Source organism: Phlebotomus argentipes, unplaced genomic scaffold (assembly GCF_947086385.1).
Source record: "Phlebotomus argentipes unplaced genomic scaffold, Phlebotomus argentipes genome assembly contig_5, whole genome shotgun sequence".
NCBI classification, from domain to species: Eukaryota; Metazoa; Arthropoda; class Insecta; order Diptera; family Psychodidae; genus Phlebotomus; species Phlebotomus argentipes.
In genome coordinates, this window is record NW_026776165.1 from 11,080,173 (window position 1) to 11,104,981 (window position 24,809).

Genomic DNA, 24,809 nt, shown 5'->3' on the forward strand with positions numbered 1-24,809 from the left:
TGACGCCAGTCTTGATGGTTAAATTCATGAGACTGTGAATGAATATCGCCCCATCGACAGTGAGGATATTCTCCTCGATGGCCTCCGCATAGGACATGACCCGATTCTGCCCTCGGACGAGTCCAGTGTCAATGTCGAGCATTTCCTCGCGCACCATCGCGAGAATCGATTTTCCTGCCAGTATTTTCAGCCTCCTCGTGAGCATTTCCACCAAGTCTCGCCGCAAAATCAATCCGAGGTCGACGCAATCACGGAAATTTATCACCTGTCCGTGGTATTTCAGCATAAAGTCATCATCTCGCCTCAATTCCACTACTTGTCGCTCAATGGCCTCCCGGAGAGACACGAAAGTCCTCAAATGGCGGAAGATCGGCACATCAAAGACACTCTTGTGCTGCACAGAGACCACAAATCCACACTCCACCGCCTCGCAGATGGTCAGAACATCTCCTGTGCGCGTGTTGGTGAACCGCCCAGTGGCCAGTTCGACAATTCCAAGGTCCACAGCCACAGTGAGGGTCAGCAGATCCCCAGAGTCCACCTTCAAGATGCTCTTGAGTTGACTTCCGTCCAGCACGCCCGCTTCCATGGCCTCTCGCAGCGCCAACTTTCGCCTCCTCAGTGGCGAGAGAATCTCAGTATTGCTAATCATCCATCCCTCATCCAGTAATTCCCGGAAACTCCTCGGCTTGCGAATGAAGAAGCGCTGCCCGGCCACAATAAACGGAATCCTCTCATTGCCCTCAAAGTCCACAAAATACCCTTCGAGCGCATCCAGAATCCCACGATGAATCGCCTCCTGAATCGTCACCTTCACGTCAGCCTTCGTGTCCACAATCTCCTGGACATTGGGATCGATGATGCCACCCTCAATGGCACCCTCCAGACTCAATCGCCTCCCTGAGATTCTGTCCAGAATCCCACCACGCTCATCCACCAGCTCCTGCGCCAGCGCATCTGCCAGACAAATCCTCACAGGCAGAATTCTCAGACGGCTGATCCTCAGGCTGGACGCCAGCAGAGGCGCTCCCGGCCTCTCGCTCACCACCACTTGGTCCGTAGACGCGGAAAACACTTTAGCTGGCATGGCTCTATGTCTTCATCTCTTAACACATCCTCCCGAACTGGCTAGACACCCACTAAAGTGCACCGATAAGTGAAAATGGCTTTTCCAATCGAGGGGCATTTAACTCAGCGCGACTCAAGGCCGTCCGGGAGTTATTTTGAGTGCATAAAGAGAGTCTTTTCGCTTGTTCAGTGTCTTCAAATTGAAAGAATCAAACAATCCTGAGGCTCCGCCTATCTAAAAACCCCGCCCAACTAAGAATATTCGTTACAGTTTGAAGAGAAAACTCATTTTTCACCCTCTTAACTGACCGCCTAAATAAACATCCGTGAGCCCACATGAAAATCATCAACACTGTGTGTTGCTGAAGTCATCTGGGTGACTTATCACACAGCAGATTACAGAGTTCCTCAATTTAATGCTCCCCATCGATATCACAGTCACATTCTGATATCAAAATACTCTCTTATCGTGACTTTTCTTCATTGCAAAAGCGCCGCAACTGAGTCAAGTGCCCCTCGCTGAGAAAAATTTCCCATTTTCTTTTCTTTTCCGGTGAGAATTTCACGCTTCACTATTATCACATTTAGCCTACAATAACAGTGTGCTGATAACTCCTTTCCTCTTTTGCGGCTATTCAGGGCGAGAGACTGACATTTATATTACACACACTTCAACTATATTGATATTCCGATAGAAAAGTGCGAGAAAGACAGCTTGAAAAAGTAACTTTTTCACGAGTGTGTGTCTTCCGGTGATTAAGAACCGGCAATTAGATGGTTATTAATTCACTGGCCACGAAATGAATTGCACTGAATATGGATCTTTTCTCGCGAATGGGGAGTTGTTCTTGAGGAAAATCCTCTGCGCAGCAGAGAGAATGTCACTCTCTCTCTCTCTATCGGCATTTTCCTCTCTCACAGACACACTGACGGCCACACACTTTTCCTCGCCAGACTATTTGCATTCACGCGGCCACGTGACAAAATCACCAGAGACACAAGGAATGATTCAATCAATACTCCCCATATATTTTTTCATAGGACACAATCAAAATGAGATGAAAACCCCCTGCAAAGTGTCGTAACTGGCGTGGAATAAGAAATGATGTCACACAAGATAAACTCCAAAGAGCTCAAAAAGATATGACGAAATAACTATGATGATAGTTGAATGTCTTTTTATAGAATATTTCACGGTCTCTCGCCCAGAAGTCCACAAAACTCAACAGCAACAAATAGAAACGAATCATGAAAGGTGTGAATTTCACGAGGATCAGCTCTAAAGTGTTTCATTTTCGTCCCCATTCAAAGAAAAACAGGCAAACTTCAAAGACACCATACGGCAAAAAAGCTCAATCAGAGGCACAAAATCGACACGATAAAGTAGCAGGAGAGTTGACACAGTACTGAAATGCTCTCCGCTCACTCAAATGCCTCATTCCCACGCAAATACACATTCGCGAGTCGCACACTCTCACTCTCAAATGCTGAAAAGCCTCCACCAAAAACACAGAGATAAATGTAGGTGAACGTCGAGACCCCAAAGAAGCTCCCGCTGGAGCTCAAACCCGTACAGAGAACAACAGCAGCAGCAGCAAAAAAAGCCCGTCTAATTAGCCACACCGCGCTTCTGATTATGTCATGATTGTTTTACTGCCGCGCTCACATTCCCTCCCAACCACACCACCCCGATTCTAACCCCTCCCAAGTCCATGTGTCTTCCTCAGTAATTGCCACTTTCCCAGCGCCACACACGAGAACCTTCCGACAAGACTCTATAATTAATTTCAATTGTTACTTAACCATCACGCACAGAGTGCCACTTGGACCGGCGCTCGCCTTGAGCCGTCGCGCGCTCTGCTCGCAATTGTGTTTTCAAAACATCCAACAACTCAGATGGCCCAGCAAAAAAGGTGCTAAAACAACCCACAATCCACCAAAATGATTGCTAATTGAATATCGATGGTTCGTGATGGGAGAATAACTGCCTAATTTGCCTTTTTCGCGGTAGGTTTTCCTCCAAAAACTCTAATGCTCGGATCACACGAAACATTGAGTGATTGCGTGAAGCATGAGATGATAGTGTGGATATTGCCGAAAGTATGGATTTAATAGATAAAAATAGATATTTTTAAATCCATTCCAGCATTATGAAAAGACTATTTTCCATCATTCTATTTAGGAAAAACACCATTCGTCTATTATTTCAATGCTTCTTATATGTTTCATTCAATTCATTGCATGTAAAGCTGTTTTTTTTCCTTCTTCATAGTTTTCAAACTTCGAAAAACTGAAAAACTTTGAAACTCTGAATGAGCATGACCTTGATTTATATATTGACTTACAACACTCTTATTTGGATCCGACTTTTCCTGGGGCAAAATATGAATTTCTTTTTATGAAGGTCGAAAATAAACCTTTCACATTGGCAAATATCTCAAGGGGTTAACACTAAAGCGCCCCTCGGCAAATCCCCTGAATCCACCTCTGGACGTCTTATTCTCCACGCACTGTGAATGCGCTGAAGAGCGCCAGAGAGATTCCTGCCCACTCTTTCTGTCACCTTCCATCGCACGAGGTGAGTCACTCTTCCCCGTACCAGAGATGATATCAATGCAAACAAACTACTTACATCGAGCTCCTGGGCAGCTGTTGGCGGCGGCATGGCCATCAATTCCTCCGTGGCGCCATCAATCCACGTCTCCTCCTTCACCTGACTCGAGCGCAGATTCGTCATGAAGCTCTGGGCGGACTCGCACTCCCGGATTCTGCCAGAATCACAAAAGAAACATTAGCCATGGTCGATTTTCCGTGCGCTAATCCCCTTACCTGGTGTCCAGCTTCCGCTCCAGATTGTTCCACTTGACATTGAAGTGCTCCACCGTGGAATGTATCCGCTTGAGATCGCCCACCACCTTCGTCGGCACGCCCATTCTACCCAGCTGATCCACTGCCGTGTTCATCTTATCAATGTGGAACTGCTGCGCCGTCACAACGGACCTGAGTTTGTGCAGTCGCTGCAGCACATCGCGCAGCTCCTCCAACCTATTGGGCACCACCGTGAAGTTGGCCAGATCAGCGTCCACCTCCTCATACACTTGCTCATTCATCTCCAGTTCCATCAGGCCCTCCTCCAGCAGCTTCAGACGCTGCCCATGCAGCTTGCTCTGCGAGTTGATCTCCTGCCACAGGTCCATCAGATTGTCCAGGCTCTTCTTCAGCGCCGGCGTCTTCAACGGAATGTTGCGGAATGTCTCCTGGAAGCGCTTCACCGGCACCTCTTCCTGCGCCAAGCGCAGCTCAAAGTCCGAGTGAATGCGCTTGGCATACTCCAGAGAGTCACGATCCCTGGGGAGTGGAGAGGAGATGATGTGCTCCAATTCCCTGGCCAGAGACTCCAGATTTGTCTTGATGGCGATGCATTGCTCCAAGAAGCGCTGACTCGCCTGTTTGCTCTCCTCTGCAAAAACACCATCAAACAAAACACACAATTTAGGCTAAAGCGCAAGGAAAGATTGATGTGAGGAAAAACCTGTATCAGCGTTGAGATAGCGAAAAACCTTCTTCATTCTCAGAACACAAGAAACACTCTGGTGACTCTTTTCGCGCCAAAATCCCCCAACACCGCTATCAATCGATGCTCAATTGAATAATTGCACGACTGACCATCTCAATTAATTAATTGGAGACACCACAAGCCTTAAAAGTCGACCAAACAATCATCCCCACATTCGATTGATCCTCAATTTACAAATTAATCCACTCGCGATCTTGATCCCATTTCCACATCATCTTCACTCTCTTGTTTTTTCTCACCTTCAGCCCTGGCGCGCTTCTCGAACTCATCGAAGATCGCATTCACCTCGTCCATCTCCCTGCGCAGACGCCTCAGCTGCGGATCATTGGGATCTCCCTCGGCGATCAGCTTGTCAGCATCATCGTTGAGCGCCCGTCGAATGGCATTCCTCTGCTCCGGTCCCATGGCCAGGAACTGCTCAAAGTCCCAGTCCTTCACCACTTTGATAGTGGCGAAGATCATGTTCTGCCTGAGTCTCAGCTGTTTCTTCTGCCACAGCGCAATCAACCGATCGAAGTGCTTCCTCAGCCGCTCCGCGTCCTCAATTGCCTTCGCATTGGGCGGCGGCAGCGTGAAGCACACGCCGGGAATCAGAGCTTCCTGGCCTCGTACCTGCACGCGCCACTTCACGCGCCCATAAGTGTCCAGGAGCGTGTGCGTCTGTCCCTTGTCCACAGACACCTGGCCTTGTTTGTACGAGCAGATCGAGTGCACGGGTTTCGGCTGCAGGACGCCCTGCTTGCGCTCGTGCAGAGGCACAATGGTGTGTGAGCGCTGGATCAGCGCCTGGACGACATCGCCGTAGTTGTTGAACTCCTCCCTCAGCTCTTGCATGCCCCTGAGCAGCGCCTCTCCCTGATCCAGACTGAAGTCCGTCTGGCTGTACTTGCTGTTCAGCCTCTCCTCCTGCTTTGTCAGCCACGATTCCGCCTCCTTGACCTCCTGGAAGAAGGCGTGATGCTCAGAGGCGTGCTTCAGATGAATCTCCAGGCACAGCGTCAACTGCAGAAGCCACGACCACTTGTACTGAAGCGCACTGAGATGCGCTTCGATGCACTTCGCCGCCGGATGAGCTTGTGACACAAGTTTCTCTCCACGATCCACAATGTCCGCGAATTGCATCTCCCTGGCCTCCAGCTCACTCATCAGTGTCTCATAGTAGCGATGGACAGAGGTGAGATCCAGATTCTTGTCTGCCCAGTCACGGTTGATCTCGATCCTCTCCTTTTCATTCAGCCAGTTCAGCTCATTCGTCGCCGCCTGCAGGAAGTCCTGCAGCGCATCCAGATCAGACAGACGCTTCGTCGAGGTGCTCAAGAGGTCAGCGTACAAGTTCTGCAGCTGATTCAATCTCTGGGAATAGAGCGTGTACTCATCTCCGGAGAAATTGTTCTTCTGCCTCTCCGCATGGACAATCTTCGAGTGGAATTGATCAATCGTCTTGTGCTCCTGCTGATGCTTCTGCAGCTCACTCTTCACCGTGGCCAGATCTGTGCCATATTCCGCTGCCAGGAGTTTCTTCAGCTTATTCTGACACCACTCCGTGTACTCCTGCAAATCCCTGAAGTACGGATTCGTGTCCACCTGGCGCGTCTCCAGCACCGTTCTCGTCTGCCTGGTCACAGTGGTCTCCTGAATGGGATAGCTCAGCCCGGCCAACTTCTGCACCATGCTGGTGTGGAAAGTGGCACGGATTTGCGACCAGCGCTGGCAAAGTTTGTTCACCTCCTTCCTCAACTCCCTCGCCTCCGGACAGTTTGAGTTCTCTAGCACGCTGACATCAGAACTCACCTGGTTCAGCGGCTGTTCTAAATGCCGCAAATCCGTCTCAATGCTCTCCACCACATTCTTCGCATCGATCGGATGCATCCTGTCGAGATTGCGACTTTCCTTCGCGATGCGCGACTCAATGTCCGTCAGCTTGAAGTCGATCCTCTTGATCTCCCTGAACACCTTGTCCACCAGCCGATCATAGCTGTCCAGGCGGTCTGTCTCCTGCTGCAGCTGCCTCTCGCGATCCCCCAGCGCCCGCATCAGACGCTCCCAGGCGATATTAAGCGCCTTCGGGCGGTACGCCACATCGATTTCCTCCTCCGTCACCGCCTCGAAGTACTTCTTCAGCTGCTCATAGATGACGTTCAGATTGGACAAGTCCTGATGCTTCTGCGCCACCTCCTCGGTCCTGAACTGGTGCAGATCTGCCAGCAGCTGCTTCAATTCAATCAGCGACGCCGGGAAGACTCGTTCCTGTAGCAGGGACGTCTTCTCCTTGCACCAGTACAGGAACTCCTGCGCCGCCTCCTTGTACTCGTGCATTCGGCGTTGCGCATCAGAGTCGTACAGCGGATGCATCGCCGGCGGCTCCGGGAAGACATCGTACAGCGAGCTGATGTACGTGATCAAGGACTTCTCGTCAGGCTCATTGGTGTCCACATCCTCAGGATCCAGCAGGCGTGTCACGCCGTACTCCTTCTCCACCACATGGAAGGCCGTGTCCAGGCGCTCGCGAGGCTTCGCAGATCGCGCATCGCGCCAGCTGATGATGTCCGGACGATTGCGATGAATGATGGCCGAAAAGGCCAAACCATCGCGCCATGAGCTCGTGAAATCGTTCACCTTCACGCCCGGATACCGAGCTGTGGACTTCCTGGCCCACTGCAGCAGCGCCTCCTTGGCGGTCAGATTGTCATCGTGTCCCACAACAATGTCACTTATCTGCAAAGGAAGAGGAAACAGTGCTCAGTCTTGCTGGTTCTCAGAAACATCGAAAGAAGGTATGAGAGAATATGGAAAGACGTAAAACTTCTTAGGGCCCACCCACTCTGAAGCTCCGCCCACACTTCAATCATCTTTGACATTTCAGAAAGCTCTTGCGAAATGCAACGAATCTTCTTGGCATTGAAAATTCGACTGAATAAAGTTGTTGGCATTGAAAATGAAATTTTATAAACTCTCAGTGTTTCATGTTTTTTTTTTATTATTATATAATGCATATTAAACCGAATATTCTATTATATTTTAATTTTGTGTGACTAAAAGTGCGCCATTTCCTCTACAATCTATTATGAATTTATTACTGACTTTAACTATTGCGACTCACAAACTACAAATTGTTTTTTTTTCTTTCTCTAATCAAAAGGCGCCTTTTATCGCTGGCTAATCGCATTTCCCTATACCTCAAGAGGCGGTAATTAAAAATAGCACACCACAGTAAAGAGGAAGGAATTTTTATTGACCTCCCGCTTTAATCCATCATTAATAGAAACACTCTTTTGTGACAGTCTTTATCGGCACGACAAAAGACAAGAATCGCGGACTTCTGATTTGATAGAAGGAGAAAGAGAGCAAAAATGTGGAGCAGTGAAGTCACGAAGAATTGCATATGGAAATTAAGTCTGTGTGAGAACATTTTTGGGTGTGTTCCCACACTTTCGGGCCACCTCCAAAAAGACGCCAACAATCAACAGATGGCCACTTGTTCCTCCTCCTCATCGCGCCAAACCACACATCCCGCAGAACACCCGCACTCTTCTGAGGATCACAGAGAGTTTATCAGTGTTCTTTCACCATGTTTTGTGACTTTATTGAAAGCAAACAACTGTTCCCATATTCACAATCACTGATCAACTTCCTCTCTCGCACTGCAGCTTTGCCTTTTCCCCCCCTGTGTCTCTCATTTGAGTGAGAAAACATTGAAATTAGATATGTTTCAAGGGAAAACACTCTGAAGCGAATTGGCGCCCCAAAAATGGCCAGAAAGAACCACAAAAATGGACCTGAAGATTGATTTTGAGTGACTCGTGAGAAATCAAATGATAAAATATTTATAAAAAATTATGATGTGATCTCTGGCCAATAGTCACTTCTTCATCCCATGAACTTGCTGGTGATCACCAGACGCCCATGTGGCGACCAAAGATGGCAATACAGACTCTCCGGGGCTCATTGCCACCAATTTGGATGGATATTTAATCCAGAGGAGAAGCTTTATGTGCTCGTTTTGATCACATTGACGGCCAAAAGTGCCATATCGCGATCAACACAAGAGCGAACACAAAAAAAAATTCCTCCTCCGTGGAGAATAGAGGAAATCCATTCAGCAATTTATCTCCAGTGAAAACAGCAAAAATTCGCACTACATTCCCAACTCGCACAAACTACATATTGACATATCAAATATCTGAAATCTCTCTCTCACTCACTCACAAACCAAGTCAACCTCCAACGTGTCAGTCCACAAACCCACACTTGATTGAGATTGTTTTTGAATGCAAGATGTGTATAAAATATCATTACTTAATCCAATATATGTAATTCCCTCCATCATAGGCCAGAGAAGATGGCAAAAAAAGCGCACGCCAAAATGTTGGGCGGCCGTTTTATTTACTCATGTATTTATTCATGTATTAAAAATCCAAAAATGGACTTTTTTAAGCAGTTCAAGAATGTCCAGTGTGGGTGTTTTTCACTCTCATTGGCATCGATTTAGCCTCTCTTTCGCGCGCGCAATCGTAAAACACTCACGCAATTACAATTTTGCTTGCACACAAATTACACACACTTGTACAGGGGCTGATAAGTGAGCTTGATTGTGCAAATGCATGGTAATTGATACTGTTCACATGGAGATTATTGTCTAAAGAAAGGGATTTTTGCCACTTTAACCACGCCCCTTTAGAAGCCCCACCCATTACAGCTGTCGAAACATCCAGAACTGTAGAGAATTACTGATCGAAATCCATGATAATCAAGCTACCTCTCAAGCTGTACAATTGCCAGCCTCTCGTTACACGGCGCGCGGTTTGTACGACAAATCAATGCCAAAGCGCCAGACTTACGTCATCGATCCCCACACAGCGACGCGGTTTCATTGAGAAGTGGCGATTTTTCATCAATGAAAGAAAAAACGCCCGACACCTGGTGCATTCTGGCCACGAAAGTGCCTTAGAACGGCGCGAAAGGTGGTGAAAAGGCAGTGAATTAGACTCAGCTGATCGCGAATCGGCCGACTCACCACTTTCCTCGACTCAATAGCCGGATAGTTGTGGCGACGAACCGTCGAGACGTCCACGGGATTGACAAACTCCTCGAAGCGCCCCATTGTGACCACTTTCTTGAGGGTGTGCTTGGTCACATGGCGATTCTTGCCCGGCTCCCTTCTGCCCACATACTCGGACTCGCTGGTGTTTTTCTGCATCTGAATGTAGTAGCGCTTGTTGCGCTCCACCTTGGCCGCCACTTGCCTATCCGATGAATTGGAGTAATTTGTCAGGTGCAAATTATCCTCATCCACGTGCATTGGCACCAAATCACTCGAGTTCGCCATGATTGCGCGCACTACAGAATCTCAATTCGCCAACAGAGCTTCCGTTTGCAGAGTTCAAGTTTCCAAAATTTCAAAAGTACACACGCACACACACACACCGAAAACAAACCCTCAGAAAGGCATGGGCAGTAGTGAGGATGCCTAAGTGCTCAGCAAACAAGAAGCCACCCCGCGTGTAAACAGTGTTATTGGCAATTAAGAAAACACAACAATCCCAGATGGAGAAGAGACACGAACACGAGACAACAACTAATCTGACCACTCGATAAACCGTGTGCTGATCGATTGATCCGCTGCGATTGTTCAAGTTCAACTAAAAAGCTCGATGTGGCGATCGCTTTTAAAAAACACGATATTGTACTTTACATATTCCGTGTGGACAAGCTCTCCTCATCTCTCTCTCTCTCCCTCTCTCGCTGATGCTGATGATGGTGATGATGAAAAAAAGCCACGGCAAATCCATCAACGGAGCGCGCTTTTGGAAAACCATATTGCAAAATATCTCAACTCTCTCATGAGAGAGCGAGAGAAGCAGCAACAACGTTGGGCGACGCAACAAGGTTGACATGCAGAGTCCCAATTTTCTCATCAATATTCCATAGCAGCAAAACGAGATCTCTGTGCAGTCATAGTGAAAAAAACAGTGGATGCTTTTGTGTCCCTCCACAACACCTCTCTTGTCTCCCCGTGGATATAATTATCAATTTGAGCACCAGCCTAAACAATGACGCTGATGGAATTGGGGGCAAACGCGCACACTTGTTTCAGGGTGGAGTCGCAACTCTTGATCATTATCTCTGCGGATGATTGTCAGGCAAACGACAACAGTTTCTTCTTCCACTCCATATATTTCACTCAGCACTTTTTGATGGATCGTAAGGTCAAGTGATATTTTGGGGGGAAAACTACGGAAACACAGGGACAACAGTGTACCTGAATTCAGATGTTTGAAAGAAAAATTTGGGAATAGAGAACAGAACGACAATTGTGGACAAATTGCAAAGCTTGAAATATACACAGAAGAAGATCTGTATAGAGAGAATCAATGTGACGAATAAAATTGAAGCAAGAAATCTCTGATTAGATGAAACTCAATGAACGTGAATCATAAGAAACATGTTCACAATGCTGATCAAAGACAGATTGAAGCGTCAATTTAGAAAGTCTACAAAAGAAAAGAATAATTTTAACCTCAGGAGTTCAAATCAAAGGACCAATATGGATTATTACAGTAGAAATCGCAACATATAGGATATAATTCAATTTCTTGAAATTATGATTGAATCCTAAATTATCTTATCTTTCACAGCAGCCCCGCATTCTCCTATTTCAAGAAGGGCTTGAAAAATCATTTAATTCACCCCACAAAACCAGATAAATCGGTGAAATTTGAGAATTGTCACTGAATTTCTTCCACTTTTACCTGCAATATTTTGTATATTCCCAGAAGGTTAAAGCCTTGAAACACCCCATAAAGAATCCCCTCTTAATCCCTTTTTGCCAGCACAAGCAGTAGCTTCAGCGCAGCACGCGATCAGTTAAGCCTATTGTGAATATTCTGTGTGTGTCTCTTTCAGGATTGCGCAACACTCGCGCGCGGTGATCTTGTCGCATCCCACACTTGCAAATAAGCCTCCGATGCTTTCGTCATATATGGAAACAATCATTGTAATTATGGATGAAATTCCTTTAAATAAATTAAAATGTGCTAATTGTTGCTCTACAAATTGCTGTTACCCACTTTATTTGTGATGTATTGCGAGCAATAATCAATTGAGACGTGTGGATATTAGCACACGTCGCATTGGAGGATCACCTCCAAGATCATCATCTCACAATTGATCTCAATATTGGCATTGTGATCATTATCTCAATCTGACAAGTGACTTTTTCAGTCTCTCGCTCGCTCGCGCACCCAAAAGGTGTCCGTGCACCATAAAAGTTGCCCACATTGCAAGAGATTCTCTCCTCGCGATATTTCTTCTCTTTTTTACTTGATTCACATTCACTATATTATCCCCAAAAGCCCACTTCAGCAAATATTTCCATCGGAATTACTAATCAACACATTATTTAACCAATGAAAGAGAATATTCTCTTAGTGAGAAAAACATGTTTTTCTCCGCCGTAGGAGTTCATCTTCGAGATGCTTCTGCTCTTTATGGATTCCATCGTGTCTCTCTTTCGGTGAAATGATTATGGGAAAAGAAAAAAAAAGAACAACTCACCTGGAAGTGGAGAATTATCGTCCAAATAAGTCCAAGAGTCAATTTCGGATTTCCATCTACGATATCTTCAGCACGGATATTGACCAATTTGATCTTCTTGTACCGGAGAAAATCCAGTGCCATTTGAGCATTTTGGAGCATGTGAAATCGCATATTTCCCTTTTCACGTGGCTGAAAAGACACACGAAAACGCAATTGCAATTTAGTACAATATTTTCCATACATCACAAAAAAATATTCATATATTGATAAAACTCACCAGATTCTCTCCGGAAAGCACCTCAAGAAGCGTGAGCAAATTCCTTCCATCGCGAAGATCCTCAAACAAATCGTGAATCCTCTTTCCCGCCTTGCTCAAGTGTTTATTGACCCATTTCGTGAAGGTTTTCTTCTGAATAGCGTCGCGTTCATCTGCAATTTGTCACCAACAAAGGCGTACCAAGTCAGAAAAATATGACAAATATTCAATCAAATAAATTCCAATTAAGGCAACAATTAAGTGACAGCGATAAAAACTTAATTTTTTTCCTTTATCTTGAGCGCGCCCAGTGTAAAAAAGTGCCAAGTTCTCGAAATTCTCTCAAAGTTCCCCCGCATACAAACAAACAAGAATACAAGAAGCATTCTCGAGCGTTCGATGGCATAAAATTAAAATATTAATTCAATAAGAATAACTTCTCTATCTCGCCATCCATTGACATTTCCACAGGCTTGTGTTGGCTGTTTAATTGTAAATTCACATTTGGAATTTTGCTCGCATTCATTGGCATAATTTTTCAAGCGAATTTTATGGAGCACACACTTTTTTCTCTCTTTCTCCCTCTCACTCTATCTCTCTCTTTCAATGTTGAGCCCCGAAAAATGCGCCAAACGCGCACGCGGAGGTGTTTGAGGACAATGAGCGCCTGCACGACACTCAATTGACACATTCTGTGCATAAAATCTCGAGAATGTCTCACAAAAAGTGCTTAATTGATCGATAAAATCTCATGTTTTATCCTCACTGCGGTCAACAATGCTAATTTCTTGCTGTCTCACACTGAGAAATTAATGTTTCTGCAGCAAATCAATTGTCTCCGTGCTGGAAATGCACGCAAAAATCCACTGGACGGTTTGGAATATGAGGATTTCCAGGGCAAAGTGAGTGAAAAATTCAGTTTTTAAGCTTGAAATTAGGCGAAGGAAGAAACAAGGCGGGGAAATTGAGTGGGCGGAGCTTCAGAGAATTTCTAATTACTCAAATAAACGTCAAGTTTATAGAAAATTCAAGTCTCCACTCAAAAAAATTTCTTAATTTGCCTTCATTCTACCAAAACTATCTCAGATATTCGATAAAGATTCATAGATTACATTTCACTGCAGCATATTTGCTTTGACTAACTCTAAAAGAATTTTCCTTGAATTTCGAGATCTTGTAAATATATTTTTCCAACTTCTTTTACTGTGATAAAGCTGGATTTGCAATCTAAAGTCATGTATTATATTCATTCTTCGCATATTATTTGTTCTTCAAAACAATATTGTCATATTAATAGGCTTTCTTATCGGCATATCATTAGTCCAGCAGTGAGTTTGCGTGACTTGGAGTGTTCAGTAGTTAATGTGCTCCACACGTTTTTGGTTAATGATTAGGGAAAACCTGAGAGAAAAGAAGGGCGGGAGAGAGACCTTTGAATTGTGTCAGAGCATCTTCGTAGCCGCCATGTTGGTCTTTGAGTCTCTTTGGCGGGCTGTCCTCCTTGTAAGGGCTTCCCTCGTGCAGCTTGGCCTTGTGCCCACTCCTGGGCGCGCTGCCCTCAATGATATCCTCGCGAGGATCGAAGCCCAGGCGATCCTTGTAGTAGATTTGCGTCGACATCCTTTCACCCCTTCTCACTGATGGCACATGAGTTGCAGTAGCAGCAAAACTGATCCTCTCTTCCCTTCTGTCTTCACTTCTCACTTTCTATCCTCTTCCAAATCCCTATGGCCGTTGATTGATTGCTTACGGTGTCAGAACACTCTTTAGCGTGTCATTTGACAATTCCTTCCCTCAGACTTCCACTGTCTTGGAGAAACAGACGAAAATTTTTGATAGAGAACACGAAAAACGCGGAATTCACACCCAAGCAAGATATTTGCCTTTGTAAATACACGCTTGATAGAGTGTTAAAAAGATGTCTTCGCAACTTCTGCGCCTCTTTAACCAGTAGATCTTGAGATCACAACAAGTGCTAAACGAGTTGACAAATAGATCATCGCTCAAAATACGATCACTTCTCTCACTTGTGTTTCGGATGCCCATAAGTAAATCCACCCAATTCTGCAATTGATCACCACCAGAGCAAAAAGCGTCACTTTCGCGACGCCAACGCAATTGAGAAAGTGACTCATATATGGAGATTTGAAGGAGGGAGCAAGAAAAAAACACTCCCGTGAGGGGATTTTATTGAGAAATTGAGTCAATGCAATATTGTCGCCCGGCTGGTATAAATCAACATTTCTGCACAAATTCACTGTCCGCCTCGCTTCAAATGCCACAGTCAATTTCTTCGCCTAATGCAAACGAGCTCTAAAGAGATCATGCACTGAGAGAAAAAACTCATCTTGTTTACTTCAGAGATACATTTTAAGATTTTCTGCACGTTTTAGAGATAAGAACAATAAGTTTCTACAACTTAATCCTATTGTCAACAGCGTAAACAGCAAAAACTATAATTGAAATGAGAGCTTTAACGCCCAATAGCGATTGTCTTATGATATTCTTCTACAGTTTCTTAACAGAATCCCATGCCAGTGTAATATATCTTTCAATCGTTCGAATTCTCACATATTTCAACTCCGATGCTAAAGGACATAATCTCAGAAATGCACATCAGAGTGTCTCAAAAGTCAATAGAATCCCAAAAACGTCAAAACAAGTAACCCATAATTCATAAGTGGGATGACATTTTGGCAAATGCCCTTCACTAATGTGAGTAAATAAGTTTTTCTCTCAGTGCATTGAAGTCTATCTGCCTTTTTTTCACCATTTTCTGCATGTGTCTGTGCGCAAATATTTAATCCAGCCTCAGATAAAAAGCACCAAAGTGAGATAGAATGTTTAAAAAAAAATGTGCGTGGAAATGATCACCAAGTACGAATAGATTTTTGTCATTCAACATTAAGCCGCTCAAGGTACTTCATTTCAATATTTCTCCAGCAAATTAACAAATTAATTGCAGATATAAATAACATTTTTAGTGATGCGCGTCTCCACTGGATTGTTAAAATATTTGTTTTACATTCCTCGAGAAGAAAAAACACCATCATGATGATGATCTTGAGTGAGATGTGCAAAAATTATCCGATAATCATCGTCATTGAGGAGTCGCGAAAATTGCAATTTAATGTCTCATTTGATTATTCACTAAATATTGCCTCATGCCAATATTGTTTGACCACATTCCCCAACATTGCTCGTCACTTTTCTCGCCGTCTGGGACATTTTCCTCGCGCCGATGAAGTAAAAAAAAATAATGAAACACCTCTCAGAGATTATAAAGATCAGATCAGACTGCGTAGGATGACCGAGGCGAAAGAAAGCCACAGATCGAATTGAGAAGCATTCCAGCATCGCGTTGGATCCCCATAAAAGCAAGTAGAACAAGGCTGTATTAAATTAACGTGTCACCTCACAATTTTCGCACTTGTGCTCCTCACGCGGTGAAAATCCACGGAAAATTCCTCGGAAAACCCTTCGCGAGCGAATGTGGGATTTGGCGGCGCTCTCTGGACAACCGAAAGCCACGTAATGTGTTATTTGTAGAGTTGTAATCAACGACAAAAAACGCCACTACGTCACCTCAAGATATGTACACAATGGAAAAGGTGTAAGATCGTCGGATATCCCCTCCAGTGCCCCCTTCCGTCGTGAATTCCTCACATAGCCATCAATCACGCACAATTTCGACGCACGTCTCCTCTGCAGATACGATAAATGTTGACAGTTCGCGTGAACGCCATCTGTCAAAATTCAAATTCAATCCGCACCGGAAAAAAACCGTCTCACTCACTCTGGCACAAGATCCGTATTAAGCGATTGATGCCAGTGTGAATAAGTCCACATCTTTTCACCCTCCCTCGAAACTTTGTAATTAGAAACAGAAGATTCTTTCTTGTCTGTCTGGCGTCTTAATTGAAAAACGAAGCTGAAGAAATTTCCTCACATTCTCTCTCTCTCTCTGTCCCTCTGTCTCTGTGTTATTCCACTTCTTCTAACCTACACAGGCACTCTTTTTCTCTATTAGAGTCTCAGAGCCAACTCTCGCATTTATATCCAAAACAGGCCACAATACATCATCATCACATGGTGAGAGAACGGCAGATTGACACACTAATGAATCTCATCAATGAATCAATATCATGCCCAGGAACAATTGAGAGAGAAATATCTAATCTCTGTGGGCCCCACTTTTACACCGAACCCAATGTAATCTTCAAGAGGCAGAATGGTTGGGAAAACACCTTCAAACTCAAACACAATTGATTAAGAAGAAAAAAAAAACTAACAGAAGACGCCACTATCTCAATTGTTATCCTGCAGATTGTTCAAATGAAGAGAAGAAAAAAATCACTTTGCAACCACTTGATAAAATAGCAGTTTAGTGTGATGGAGGAGAAAACGCAACACTTTGATTCGACACTCAAGTTGAGACTAAACCTGCAAACCTGTTGATTGAAAGTAAAATTTGTATGCTCTTAGCGGCACAAGCGCCCAAGTGTTGGTGACTTAATACATTCCCATCACTCCAGAGCCGCAATCTCTCTCTCCCTCTCTCGCTCTCTCTCCCTCTCAGCACTATCGGGTCCGATGTCGCCCCCGTACGACGATCGTGCGTTTCTCCAACCTCTCTTCGTGACCACTTCGACTTTAGCGCGCACACCAACACAAAACAATGGCCTCTCGCCGTGCGATCAGACGCGGAATGTCAATTCCACACACATTATTCTGAGAATGAGACACCGCAAGAGCGCCACTTGACGTCATCGCGAAGGTGGTCACTTAACCCCTCAAGGATTCCCCTCCCGGCGACACACCCGACACCATGACCTTCCCTAACACGCGACGACACAGGAGAAGAAGCCCTCAATATGCAGTGAAGGGCAGGAAAGCAGGAAAATTGCCTGCCCTCCGAAGAATCTCAATTATTGTGTGACAAATGGGCGGGGAAAGTATGTGGGTGGAGTTTGAGGGATCCTTCAAAAGACAAATTAGAGAAAAGAGTAGAAATTTTAGTGAACAGAGAGTTGAAAACAAATAAATTTTTGCAATAGAATCTCTTGAATCCTTTAATTTCACGCCTTTTTAAATGCTCCGCCCACGCCGATTTTCCTTAGCCGCAGTGATTCTCAAAAACATAACACCATGAAGAGCTCACATTGAGCCTCCTTAGCACTCTTATTATATTATCTCTTCTGCCAGCAGAAATACAAGATAGTCATTCTTGTGAAATTGACAACTGCTGTTTGTCGTGCCTCTTATCAATTGACAGACAAAAAAGAGAGGGAATCCTTGGCGTAATAAAAATCATAGGCCACATATCTTATCGCCTGCGAAATCATCACAATCTATCAACTCTGATTACCGCAAGATTAGCATCGGACGAAATGAGACACTGCACTGGGCTTTCTGGCTGACCTCTTCACTTAATGCCCAACTCCACCGCCAGCCATGCGGAAGACCCAACTCTGGGGATTTTCGCGCTCAAGATGTTGGTCAGCGCGGAGAAAGAAGGTGGCCAAAGTAAAAGTAGATGAGAGAACAACACCTTTTAACGGTGATTCCGTGTTCAGAGCGCTACTCCATCTCGCTGTAACCCTTCTGCAAATATTTTAATTGAACCATGTACGCGAGTGCGCGGCATATAGCGAAGAGCGGAGCCACCGTGCGGTGTGTGTTCGCCCCGCTCTCCCCTACACACTTTCCGACTGGCTGCTCTGTGCCGAGGCGAGAGCAGAAATACTTGGGGACCGCGGTGACGGAGGCATTCCTTCCACTTCTTGTGGCGGAGGTGGAAATTTTTCGCATTTGACTGAATAAAGTCAAAACTCACCTTAATGATGACTAATAGGCGCTATTAACCCATTCGTATGGTCACACATATGGATTTACATGCGTCTCCAAAGCTGTGGGTGGAACTGAGTGGAGAGTCTTGTCGGAATTATTGGCCTCTCAGACGTTGAGTACTTGCCAATGAGGCGAATATGGCAGAAAAAATATCTTCCCGGCTATTTGCTGTGTGAATTAGCTTATGAATTTTCAACGTTGGCAAAGTCGTAGGCAGAAAATATGCCCATTTTCCTCGCTGTGTCTAATCTCAGCGCGTTTAGATAAAATATCATTGATAGTATTTATTGCCCATGATAGAGTTTCATTTGCTCAGTGACGAAATAGACGTGATCTAATGCACAAGACCCGCTTTTTCCGCCCCGAGATTCATTTTAGCTACTGGGCAAATCTCATTAATTTGCACAGCAAAATTTCACAGAGCGCGAGTGTTTTCATATACATAATCTTCTCTTTTTTTTTCTTGAATTAACAATAGCGTGCTTTTAGCACATTTTCATGAATACAATTTTGTTAAGTACTAAAATGTTCGTGACACGCCACATTTCCATGTGGATTAATTGTTTTGTGGCCACCAGAAGCCATATCAGGAGTGTCTCTGTCTCTCTCTCTTTTGTCAGTGAAATTGCTTTCTTTTCACGAACCACACTAAAAGGCCAGAAAAAAGGAGATTTATCATTTCAGTCTGTAATTGTTTTTAAAGCATTTAATTATTAATTAAAGTGAAGAGATTTCCTCCCTTAGTTGTACTCTTCAGTGTATTGTGCTTTGCAATAAACTACAGAAGAAATGTCAACTGAAAGAGAATAAATTCTCAGAAGTTCCGCCCTATCCAACGCCCCGCCCAATTTATGGTCAAACAATATGTGATAAAATCTGTGATTTCACACATGATCTTGCCAAAAAAAAGCATGTTTCTACATAAAAATGTGAAAATGAGATGAGAATTCAGAAAAAATGCCCATGAAGAATTATCAAATGTCACAAACTTCGATGAGAAATTCTTCTTATACTGTTATTTGATACTAAATCCTTGTGATAGACGTGATTCCCAAAGGCGGCGTCAGGTCAGAATAGCTCATCTATGGCCTCTTCAACTCTGTCTGAAACTCCCTTCGGCACCTGTCTGGCCAACTGCACCCCAGTGGATTGCATCGTGAGTGTCAATGGCCCGACAAAAGGGTGACACACACACAGTGTTCAATTGTGCACTTCCGGCAATACAATGGGGAACTTTGAAAGAATTGCACAAGGCGCGAGCTGGAGATTTAATATGACATACTGTCACTGACCTGCAATTTTGAGAACGGCTCGATCGGCAGCATCCAGCTGAAGAATGCTGATCGGCTTGTCTCTCACCCACTCACAAAGTGCATCCTTCTCCATCATCTTCGCACTGGCAAATGACTCAATCTCACGCGCAGACACACCGTTCGATGTGCTTCTTTATCAACTCAGCGACTCATCTGCAAATTAAACAGAGGAAAGACACACATTATCAAGACAGTAAAATGCAGGCAGTAAATGAATCTTTATGAGGTCGTCAGCGCGACAAGTTACATTGCAACATCTGTTCACTTCCCCAATTTCAATCACGAAAAATCCACCGAAATGACGCCTCTCTTCGACTGCCTCAAATAAATACATTTACAGAGAGAGAAATCCGTTTGTGGAATGCAACAATAAACATTCCCAATGTGAGTGTTAAAGATGTATAGCAAAAAAGCCGCTTAAGAGTAGCAAAAACGGTGAATTATTTAGAAAGTTCTTATCTTTCTCGCTGCCGAGGTGCTGAAATTATCGCAACTTCCTCATCTCCGGCCTCTCTTTCCCACCCATTCGGGATGCGACTCGCACACAGATCATCGACTCTCCCTGGGCGCGCGCAATCACGACCGTTTCGGGGTTATCTGGCCGCAGTCCGCAAATGCACTCGCTCAGGATGAAATTTCAGCCCACAAATCGTGACAGTTCGTGAGTGTTTTGTGGCGAAATGGTGCTGGAAATCCCTGGTGAGTCTACAGCAGCATCTCCTCTTACCTCACCACCGCTTTCTTACGTGGTGTCACTTCTCCCCGCAGATCGGGCATCGCGATCACTGCCCGGACTCTCGACGATTGCGGTGGAATCACTGCCAGGAAGCCTCCAGACGTCCGAGGAAGATGGAGACTTCGATCGCATCTCCAGCGCCAGCCTGAACGGCGACACCTCTGAGCCCACATCCGCCATCCTGTCCATCTGCAAGCGTCAATTCGTGTCTCCCTACGTCCACATCCTGGGCATCGCTGGCCTGCGACCACGCAACATCGATTCGCACGATTCTCTCACTACCCTCGGCCACGTGCAGAGCGCCCTCATCCTCGCCATCCTCCTGGCCAGCTACTCTCTGCAGTACCTCTGCGGCTTCCGCCGCGACCGTGGCTTCACCACGCGCGAAGCCTCCTGGACAGCGCGTCGTCTGCAACACGTTACGGAGGCAGTCTTCATCTACGCCATCCCAAGTCTGCTGCACCTTCTCGCCTTCCTGGCTGCACTCACCGTCTTCCGCGTGGTGGCCAACGAGCAGCTGCAGAGCCTCATCGAACGCGTCTTCATCAGCAGTCACTTCCCGCGCCGCCTGGTCGCCTGGTGCTGGACGTACAAGCTCAGCGCGCTCGCATGGCTCCTGGGCACCACGAGCTTCGTCATTTTCACCACTGGCAACCAGTCAGCCACCACTGAGTGGTTCACGAAGCTCTCCGGAACGAGCCAGATCGCTTTCACGGTGATTACACGTCGCTCTTTATCTCTCAAGAGGAGATATTTGCATTTGCCAGTCGCTCTGAGAGATTTTTCGAAAGATTTCCTGATCAAATACCGTTCTAAAGCTAGATTTAGAATAAAATACAGTTGCGTGACAGCAAATAGCACATCGATTTTCACAAACATGTCAGTAATATTAAATTTTGCGGTCTTTAATTTGAAGCTTGACGTTCAAAGTTGTTTAAATGACTAATTTTAGAGACTTTCTCAATGAATATTGAAGCATTTTCTACCCCGTTTATCTTATGAAAATTCTAGGATTCCAGAACAGTAGGATTTGTAATAAGAAAATGGGCAAAAATCGCAGTTTTCTACCATAAAAATAACTGCATTTTCCCTATAATATTGACTTGTCTTCCCCAGTGACGCTATTGCTACTACTGCCACTGTATTTTCCTTTGATTCCTTTCCCAGAACGCCGATGAATCGAACAATCTGAACTATACCAGGAAATCTCTCTCTTCTGGCTAAGCTCTGCCCAAGCTTATCTCTGTGAATTTATAGCCCAATTCGATGTTATCGCACCGATATTAAATGTTTCTCCCCTTTTGCAGCGTTTACTGGCGGCCGCGCTGTTCTTCCAGGACTTCCTGCAGGGCATCGTGCTGTCCTCGTACGCCGTGCAATGTTTTCTGCTGCGCCACTTCCTGCAGCGCGTGCGGGAGCGCCTGCTGGAGAACACCATCGATTCGCTCGAATGGATGCGCGAGATGACGGAGTTCCAGAAGCTGCTGGAGCACTTGAATCTCCTGATGTCGCCGCCCGTGAGCCTCTTCGTGCTGCTCAACGCCATCTACTGCATCTCGGGCACGCTCCACCTGGCTAGTAAGCTGGACTTGGCCGGCGCGCCCGAGGAGAGCCTCCTTGGCCTGATGAACGTGACGCTGTGGCTGCTGGCGGCGCTGCTGCCGCTGCACCAAGCGGCGTCTCTCACTACCAAGTGCCAGGAGATCCAGTCGTGCGGCCATGAGATTCGCATCCGGCCCTTCCTGCACCATCGCACCTCCACGGACGACCTCAATTCCGTGCTCATCTACGCCTCGTCGCTGCGGATGTCCGCTAAGCTGCTGCGAATGCCCATCCGCGGAGGCCACCTCTGCGGGCTGCTGCTCCTGGGCGCCGTGACGCTCATCACGCTGGGCATGTGCGGTCCTTGACCCCCCGCCGGTGTAACCTCAATCCCACCGGCGCCCCCCAGCGGCCGCTCTCGCCGCCTAGCCACTTCCTGCCCACTGACCCACAAACACCCGGATGCCGCCCGGAGCGGCCCCACGGCGGCCCTTTGAAGAAGATTTGGCAAACCTACCGTGAGTGGAGTAGCTGCTCAGCACGGGATCACACTGAATCACTCATTTTCCGCAATTATTCACCCAGAATACGTGTAATATGTAAATAACAAAACTCACTCACACTCACGCTCTGACACTCTGACGGCTAGCCGCGGTACTAGATGCGAAGCACCGCAATTGCAATGCTTCGAAATTTTCGCGTCTCTGAACGATAATTCCGCGTAAAGAATGTAGAAAAAGAGAGGCAGAAGACGTGGAGAAACTCTAAATAAAATTATTTCACAAGTTATTTCATGATTATTCACTTGAGCTTTTCGCATCGAGATACTAAGAAAATGTGTTCCTTCAAAGATGGACTCTTATGTAGTCTTTAAAGTCGATGAAGCCCATAGAGTAAATTATTTTAATGAGATAATAAATTAATTTGACTACAAATGAGTGAGAAAATTATGCTGAAATCTTTGAACTTGAATAATTTAAAATCTTTGTGAGAAAGGAATGAATTTCTTTTGTAAACTATAGACATTAAAACTTGAAGCTTGAAAAAGTTTTTACTTCGCGTTTGCTATTTGAGCATATATTTCAAGTACTCAATTCGGGTGGGAGCTGTTCAGCTGGGCGGTTAAAAGTGCCATAACCTCAAAGTGCGATCCTTGTTTATTTTTCCGTGGCCCCAAAATACCCGCAATCATAAAATTCCAATGGAAAATGAGTTCTCGCCGATTTGCTCGGCCCTCCACGCGGACTCTGCTCCCGCCCGTGGCGCAGAATCTGACCGGCGTGGGGGAGAAGACGTCCAGCTTCGCCTCCCTGCCGAAGCACACACCATTCCCGGACGTCTCGCATCCGCCGGAGTTCATTAACGAGCTGATCATGTTCATCTTCGTGGCGATCGCGGCATCAGCGCAGTTCCTGCACCTGTACAGGACCGGCTGGTGGCTGGAGGACTCGTTTGTACACGAAACGATGAACTTCTATCTGATTGACAAGTACCTGGTGATGTTCATCGTGACGATTCTGTCGCGACGCGTGATTTTCCTGGCAATCGTGGGCGTGATGAAGCTGTCTCCGTGGCAGGAGAGAGTCGTATCCTATGTGTACTTCGGCTTCCTCTCCGCCGTGCTGCTCTTCTGCAGTGTTCAGCTGTACCAGAAGTCCAACAGCATGTACCTCTTCTGCCTATGCTATCCGTTGCTGGTGTATTTGATCATCTTCGGGGCGCGCCTTGAGCCCTTCCTCAAGACCATTCACGCCAGCAACACGGTGTACCTGGGCGGAACGCCGCTGCACTGCTGCTCAACGAACCCCTCCGCCATTCGCGACGAGGTGGAAGTGCTGAAGAGCGACTTCAACAATCGCTTCAAGCAAGTCATCTTCACGTCCGCCTGCAACGCTTACTACGCCGGCTTCATTCCGTGCTGCTTCTCTCAGGCCTTCCTCTACTACGACCTCTTCTGGGCAACGCAACACCTCACCGTCACCTGGCTCAGCGCCTTCACGGCCGCCGCGGCGCAATGCTTCCCCACCAGGTACTGCGACGTCCTGCACCGTGCCGCACTGCACCTGGGCCAGTGGAACCGCATTGACAACAAGATTCACGCTGTGCCCGCGCTCACGTGGTCGAAGAACCTGGTCTGGCCCGCCGGGGCGCTGATCAAGCACTCCGGCGACTTCTACAAGGCCACAGGCTCCACAGCCGCCATCCCGACCAACGCTAGCCACTTTCGCTTCCACTGGGTCTTCAGGAATCCCTCCAACATCTACCTGATCCTCTTCTGCGGCCAACTGCTGCTCGTCGTGCTGCAGATTGCTCTCGTGGTGCTCACGCATCAGTGGCAGAACATGATCTCGATGGGCTTCCTTATCCTCACCAACCAATTCACGCTTTACAGACACTTCCGGAGCTATCTCATTTCCCACGATATCTACAACGCTGAACTTCAGGCCACTGACTGCATCCGCAGGAGGCTTTTCTTTAAACTATAACAATTAAATACTCTTTACACTTCCTGGGCTTTATTATCTAAAACTCATGCTCAGTAACCCTTCCGGCCACGGAATCTCGCCCTGTTGTCCATCACGGAGCGCTTGCATTCGAAAAACGTGTTTCTCAGCACGTGACACTCCGATGGAACGCTGCCATCAGTCCTGCTCAGGCATTCCCGGGGTGTTTTGCCCTCCTGTCCAGGGAATAAAGCATTGAAAGACCTTCAAATACCCTGATATCCTTTTCTCACCTTCTTGCAGCAATCGCTCTTCAAGAGACACATCTTCAGATCCGCCCTGACTCCGGCACAGGCAGATTTGTCTGCCAGCACCTCCTCGTCCTCGTATTGCATCATTTTGAGGGATTTTCCAGGAGAAAACACAAACAGCAACAATCCAATTTCAATCAGAATTTAGTACAAAAACACAGCTGTTTAAGTGAGGT

The 24,809-nt window shown here is 46.1% G+C and overlaps 4 protein-coding genes across 7 annotated transcripts in view; 2 read left to right on the forward strand and 2 right to left on the reverse strand.

Annotated features, from left to right (window-relative positions):
• The window catches only part of LOC132255478 (dystonin), a 33,039-nt gene extending 16,174 nt beyond the window's left edge, over window positions 1-16,865 (reverse strand). For 3 of the 4 annotated variants that reach the window (XR_009468185.1, XM_059751535.1, XM_059751536.1), the window contains exons 1-7: window positions 16,730-16,865; window positions 13,868-14,246; window positions 12,459-12,610; window positions 12,200-12,370; window positions 4,885-7,360; window positions 3,898-4,528; window positions 3,701-3,836 (exon numbers count right to left, since the gene is read on the reverse strand). Coding sequence is in view for 3 of the 4 variants with exons in the window: in XM_059751535.1 (XP_059607518.1) it covers window positions 3,701-3,836; window positions 3,898-4,528; window positions 4,885-7,360; window positions 12,200-12,370; window positions 12,459-12,610; window positions 13,868-14,057 (3,756 nt within the window). In the remaining variant the exon portion in view is untranslated. Of the gene's footprint in view, window positions 1-3,700; window positions 3,837-3,897; window positions 4,529-4,884; window positions 7,361-9,659; window positions 10,176-12,199; window positions 12,371-12,458; window positions 12,611-13,867; window positions 14,247-16,729 lie in introns of those variants that run through there. The other variant, XM_059751537.1, reaches the window with a different exon arrangement.
• Window positions 16,866-19,782: 2,917 nt separating this feature from the next.
• On the forward strand, window positions 19,783-22,621 carry LOC132256007 (uncharacterized). Its single transcript, XM_059752184.1, has 4 exons — window positions 19,783-19,984; window positions 20,053-20,299; window positions 20,369-21,237; window positions 21,644-22,621. The coding sequence occupies exons 2-4, from the start codon at window positions 20,281-20,283 to the stop codon at window positions 22,244-22,246; spliced, it is 1,491 nt and encodes a 496-aa protein (XP_059608167.1). The 5' UTR covers window positions 19,783-19,984; window positions 20,053-20,280; the 3' UTR covers window positions 22,247-22,621.
• A 391-nt stretch (window positions 22,622-23,012) lies between these two features.
• On the forward strand, window positions 23,013-24,386 carry LOC132255637 (transmembrane protein 39A). Its single transcript, XM_059751742.1, has one exon. The coding sequence runs from the start codon at window positions 23,087-23,089 to the stop codon at window positions 24,362-24,364; it is 1,278 nt and encodes a 425-aa protein (XP_059607725.1). The 5' UTR covers window positions 23,013-23,086; the 3' UTR covers window positions 24,365-24,386.
• LOC132255638 (cytochrome c oxidase assembly factor 5) lies at window positions 24,378-24,809 on the reverse strand. Its single transcript, XM_059751743.1, has 2 exons — window positions 24,616-24,809; window positions 24,378-24,558 (listed from the first exon to the last, which is right to left on the reverse strand). The coding sequence occupies exons 1-2, from the start codon at window positions 24,718-24,720 to the stop codon at window positions 24,415-24,417; spliced, it is 249 nt and encodes an 82-aa protein (XP_059607726.1). The 5' UTR covers window positions 24,721-24,809; the 3' UTR covers window positions 24,378-24,414.